Source organism: Adelges cooleyi, unplaced genomic scaffold (assembly GCF_023614345.1).
Source record: "Adelges cooleyi isolate 19-005CV unplaced genomic scaffold, UGA_ACOO_1.1 ACOO_flye_CR_arks_rails_tigmint_CR_PRNA_446, whole genome shotgun sequence".
Taxonomy (NCBI): domain Eukaryota; kingdom Metazoa; phylum Arthropoda; class Insecta; order Hemiptera; family Adelgidae; genus Adelges; species Adelges cooleyi.
Window position 1 is genome coordinate 1,298,129 of NW_026096129.1, and position 6,135 is coordinate 1,304,263.

At 30.2% G+C, this 6,135-nt stretch overlaps 1 protein-coding gene across 1 annotated transcript; it reads left to right on the top strand.

Annotated features, from left to right (window-relative positions):
* The first annotated feature begins 4,260 nt into the window (after window positions 1-4,260).
* LOC126842136 (calcium-binding mitochondrial carrier protein SCaMC-2-like) lies at window positions 4,261-5,564 on the top strand. The gene is made up of 4 exons (XM_050579027.1): window positions 4,261-4,443; window positions 4,537-4,962; window positions 5,034-5,169; window positions 5,380-5,564. Exons 1-4 carry the CDS (start codon window positions 4,261-4,263, stop codon window positions 5,562-5,564), a joined length of 930 nt encoding a protein of 309 aa, XP_050434984.1.
* Window positions 5,565-6,135: the final 571 nt, after the last annotated feature.

Consider the following 6,135-nt stretch of genomic DNA (forward strand, 5'->3'; position numbering starts at 1 on the left):
CCAGATAAAAATAATACTACACTTCACCTCTCCTCCTACCCTAAACTTAAAACTTCAATAACTTCAAAAATAGTTACCCGAAACTGGTTATTGACCAGTCAAAATGTTTAGTACATTATTCTCAATTAAAAAGTTAATAAAATATATACCATTTAAGTTTCAAAAGATGCTATCAAAAAAACTAAGTTGGAAGGGGAGTAAAAACAAAAAAAATTGAGATCACATTATATAAAACAATATGAAAAAAAAAAATTGTATTTCTTATTTAACCCTATGAGATATTGAGTGGTTCACGATAAGTGGATCACCCTGTATTTCATTAGAAAAAATATGTAACAATGTCTTGTCATTTAAATACAAGTAAACGCAGTTTAAACGCTCTTTTATTTATTTATTTGAAGTAAAAGTTAAAATCGTAAAAAATTGTTTTAAAACTTGTAAAAAAAAATAACTTAGGAAACTACTGATATACTTGATACTTTAAATAAAAACAAATTGAGCAATTATCATATAAACATTTTGAGAAAGAGTGATTAAAATGTTCAAAAATAAAAATAAAGAGCAGACGATTGTTTCTTTTTTATGTATTTTTTAATTTTTACCGTCCAATTAAATAAAAAGGAATATTATGATTTGCTACTAAAAATAATTGTTTTCATTAATTTCAAAAACTATTTCACAATTTAAAGTTTTGCATACATTTGTAATTGATATTACAATATTATGCGGATTAAAAGAGTTCTCGGTTTTAAACGTTTGATACCAAATAACTTTATTAACCTAACAATTTTCACAAAAAAACTCATTCCAGATTACTCAAGATAAAAATTTAAATTATGCCTTTATGATATGCTGTTATAACATCTGACATGAATGTACATACTTAGTTATTTCTCAAGTCGACGTGGTCGGAAAGATAACTGTTTATATTTTATTAGTGTCCTACTGCACCTTATTTTAGTCATTGAACCAAATGATATTAAATTATTTACATATTGTATATATATATATATATATATTTATAATTTTATATTGATTTTAAAATTAAAGTTGTGTACAACGTTAGCTTATAAAATAAAAAAAACTTACTATACTTTAAGAGTTATATTAAAAACTGTTATATCCGAATAACTTTTTTATAATTTATTCACATAAGTTTATTAATAATAGTATTATAATTTACATAATATTCACAATATTTACAATATAATAATCATAATATTCTAGCATGAATTAATATTAATCTACTTTATTATTTATATTTATATGTAATAACTAAGAAATAACTAAAACAATTCATAGGGAAATATGAATTGTTAAATTAATGAATTTATTTTTCAGTTATAGTTTGATCGTTTAAACTATACTTTAAATGTATTAAAATTTGTTTTCAAAAGTTATTCTAATAATTTACAATTTAATAATTTATTATCTAGATGATTACTTGAGACCAAGTTTTAATTCAAATAATGCACTGCTCTGCTTGCTAATTAGTATTGAATATATTATTTTAATGTTTTATTTTATAAAAATTGTTGGTAAATTTGGTTATTAACATTTAAATTCTTAATTTGAGAAATATTCATCGAAAGGACCGATTTTTTTTATTAGACTATTTTCAAATAGGTGTACATGCAGAAAAAGTTCGTACATTTAACATTTTCTTTATAAAAAATCTTTTCGCTAAGTTTGGAGAACAGAATCGTTTTCATAAATGTTATATTAAAAAAACATAAATGAATTAAGTATAGTGTTTTTAGCAATGTCATAACCTTTATGCATGCATTTGTTTTTATTGGTGACATATAAATTAAAAAAAAACCAATAAATCTACTTGAAAGTTTGGAATAAATAAACAAAATAAGGTAGCGAAATTAAGTAGCTATATTTAATCCAACGATAATTAAACCTAGATCAGAACAGCTACCTGTGATAACACACTTTCCCTGCAGTCGGATAAAAATTGTTTCATTCAAGTATATTATATAATATGATTTCCAGTTTATAACTAAAGTAACAATTTAAACAGTTAATTATAATTGGAGAAGTTTAATGAGCTTAAATCATTAATAATATTATAGCATTAGAAATAGAACAGCCGTTTAATTTTATGAAGTCTACGCAGAATTTATAATCAATAATAAAACAGTATAAATAACTTACGTTTTGTAGCTTATTCGATGATACAACATTCAGTATTCAATCTTAGGTAATTCGAGTAACAATACATATGAAAACGTTATATAAATTAAAATATTAAATTGTAGGTAAAATATCTTAAGAATTATGATGGGAAAAAAACCCTTCGTAAAAGATCTGACGAAATCAGTTTTTCTGGCAACTAATAAATCGTGATAAAATCCAATTGGTACATAACCTCAAATTATTTGTTGTTCCAAGACCAATTTTACCAAAAAACCCGCCAAGAGGAAATTCTTTTTTTTTATATGCAATAAATTTAATTTTATTTGTTTTTTTTTTTAATTTTATCTTTGCGTTAATTAAAATTGTATACTCGATAAATATTGCGTACTTTCTATAATAATTTAGTTTAGTAGTTTAGTAATTTTTCCTTAAAATCATTTTAGATTATCAGTATTGAAAAAAATATAAGTGCGTGCCGAGTACGCATGGATCTAATTATAATAATTAATATTTTCAGCAATAAAAAGATTATCGCGGTTGTCTGTAAAGACACAAAAACGGAAAAAAAAAATTCATAAAATCGAATTTCCCTTCCGGACTCGAACCGGCAATAGCGTGATTGGTCGCTAATGCAACTGACCATTAAGGTATCTAAGCGTAAACCCTACAAGGTTTTCGTTATTGCTTTTTTTTTTTAATTTTTCTTGTTTAATTAAAACAATTTTAACAGAAGTTACAAATTAGAGCAGCCGACAAATGCAACATTCAACAGTCGTTATTCTAAGTATTTATAGTGTGTTTACCAAGATAAGTATTTATGGAGTTTTTTTTTTACAATTTTTGGAGTTAATTTGAATTTAATTAAAATTATTACTTTACAATTTTTTAAAAAACAACGTAAAAAATGCAATCTTATATAGTTTTAACTCCAGTTTAATTATGAGTTTTTTCCGCAGTTCTCAATAAATCCGAACTTCGACAATGTAATGTCAAACATATTCAGACCATTGTAGTTTTTATTTAAACAAAATCGGTCAAATGGCCTATTTAAAATTTGATAATAACCCGTCAAAAAATATTATTTTAAGGATTTTAATGATTTTAAGGAAAAACTGAATATTATAGAAAGTACGCAATATTTATCGAGTATACAATTTTAATTAACGCAATGATAAAATTAAAAAAAAAAACAAATACAATTTGGTTGTGTAGTCAGCACCACTAAAGCTATGAGTATAAAATTTGGTCAGTAGTTTTGTTTTATGATGTAGAAACCCAATATGAAAGAATTTTCCAAAATTCAACACCTATGGGAGTAAAAATGGAAAACACGAATTCGAAACGACACAAACTCTCCGTTAGTTAGGATCAAATTAAAAAAAAAGAATAGGCATATTGCATAAAACCGAACGAAGCTGGATAACACAGCTAGTATAATATAAATTTAGGAACGAGTTAAATTTTGCTACTCAGATAAAAAATAAAAAGCGTAATGTTACTTATAATTTTCGCGTTATTGTGTTAAATAGGTTTTATTTTTTTCATGTATACATACTGTATTTATTTATTTATTGGTTTTTACTCGTGTTGGCCTTGGTTTTTCGTTGTTTACTGACTGACTGACAATTAAAAATTATTATTTGTGTATATCTGAGATTATTTTTTTTGTGATCGATTTTTTCTCCACTCCCCGGAAAAACGTTGAAGAATGGATATGTTATAGCAATACCATGACTTTTATCATGAAGAACAGTTTTATGTTTCATGTTTTAGTAGTTTTATAATATCTGGCCTTACTTAGATTTACTGTCAACATTCATCAATAGTTAACTTCGGTTATTGTTTGCTAATATTCCACCATTCATTTGTTTATGTTTGTAGTAACAACATCACAATTGAAATAAACCTTAGCGTTCGAAAAACTACCGATGGAATCATCACTTCGGGGTCCCGACAAGGTAATGGCCGGAATGGATTATTCGTATGTGAACCTCATGAAACGAACCCAATGAACAGTGTATTTTTTTTAATTTTATTCCAACACAAACCTAATATTCTATCGGTTAAATGACTGAAAGAAGTTTCAATCCATCCGCGCGTACTCGTAACACGCAAATGTTTTTTAAGAATGATTCGAACGGTGGCAATAAAGAGAACGCATACAACGGCACCACACAAGCACAGCTCACTGAAATGCCAAGTAACTCGTGGTGGACACACCTTGTGGCGGGTGGTACAGCCGGAGCTGTGTCCAGGACATGCACTGCGCCGTTGGATCGTCTTAAAACCATTCAGCAGGTTAGATTTACTAATAATATATATATTTTTTTGGATTATTGACCGGCGTACGAGCACCGAAACTAAGTGTGCTGCGCAACGGCATTGTTTAAGGTCTACGGCAACCAATATCCGGACATGGTAACGTGTTTCCGCAGCATGCTCAAAGAGGGCGGTACCTACGGGCTGTGGAGAGGTAACGGGATCAACGTGATGAAGGTAGTGCCCGAGACGGCGTTTAAGTTTTTGGTGTTCGACAAAGTGAAAAAATCAATGCGGGGATCAAGACAGACGGACCTGTCCATAGGCGACCGGTTCGTGGCCGGTTCCATTGCCGGCGGTGTGAGCCAGTCCGGTATTTACCCGTTGGATGTGCTCAAGACGAGATTGGCCATCAGCAAGAGCAACGAGCACAAAGGATTTGTGGACTGCGCTAAGAAAATGTATCACCGCGAAGGTGTGCGCAGTTTTTACCGAGGCTTCGTGCCGAGCCTGATGGGCGTCTTACTGTATGCCGGCATAGACCTGGCCGTGTATGAAGTAACGGCCGTTTCCGTCGAGTAAATGCAATTTCAATCGGAGTAGTAATTTTTGTTTTACATTTCCAACAGACAATCAAAAATAAATATTCAAACGGCAGTAAGCCGAACACCCTGTTGACTTTGGCAAGCGGCGCGTTATCCAGTTCGTGTGCGCAACTCTGCGCCTATCCGTTGATGTTGGTGAGAACTTGCATTCAAGCACCGCGTAAGTTTGTCACAGATTTCATTTTCAACGATGCATCGATAATATGGTTTTCCGTGTCTCCTTTAGAGTCGGAACAAGTGCCGGACAAACGCACTATGGTTTCGGTGGTAAAACACAGTTTGAAAAAAGAGGACGTGCCGGGGCGTAAGTTTGCCATTTTCAACGATGCATCAACGATATGGTTTTCCATGTTTTTTTGTTTTTTTTTAGAGTTAGAAAGAGTCCCGGACAAACGCACTATGATTTCGGTGGTAAAACACATTTTGAATAAAGATGGCGTGCCAGGGCTGTACCGCGGTGTAGTACCAAACTTTTTAAAAGTAGTTCCGGCCGTTAGTATAAGTTATTTGGTTTATGAAACGTGTCGTGACACATTAGGATTAATTAAATCATAATAGCAACTTTCATTCAAATATGTATTACTATTTCTGATAGTAAAAAAATAATTAATTCGTTAAATTTATAAAAAAAAAAGTTTGTAAGCATGTATTTTTTATTCCATTGTGTTCTGCGTTGAAATTAATAAAAAATGTATAATATTATATTTATATATTTTTGTATGGTATAATTGACTGTCCGTAGTTGCTATAGTCGGGCAACTATTTATCTATAATCTTGGTGTGAATTTAATCATAAGCGGGCCACAGAACAAAAATAAGGGAATCTTAGAGGTTATCAAAAAACGGACAGACATATTGAGTTTTATCCAGTGATGCCAGAATAGGATATTTCCTTGTTTCTTACTGTTCATTTATTAAATGTCGTACGCTCACCACGGTTAATAGATATACAAGGGAGGGGGGGATAAAATATACATTTTTATATCTATGTATAATTGAATTAGGTTAGGTTAACTTAAACAGTTAACGGGTACCAGCATTCTCCCAAATATCGAAGCTAATTTAAACAACGACGAAAGTACCAACAAAACCAAGTTCAAGGAATTCGTCGAAGTAGTTTTAGAAA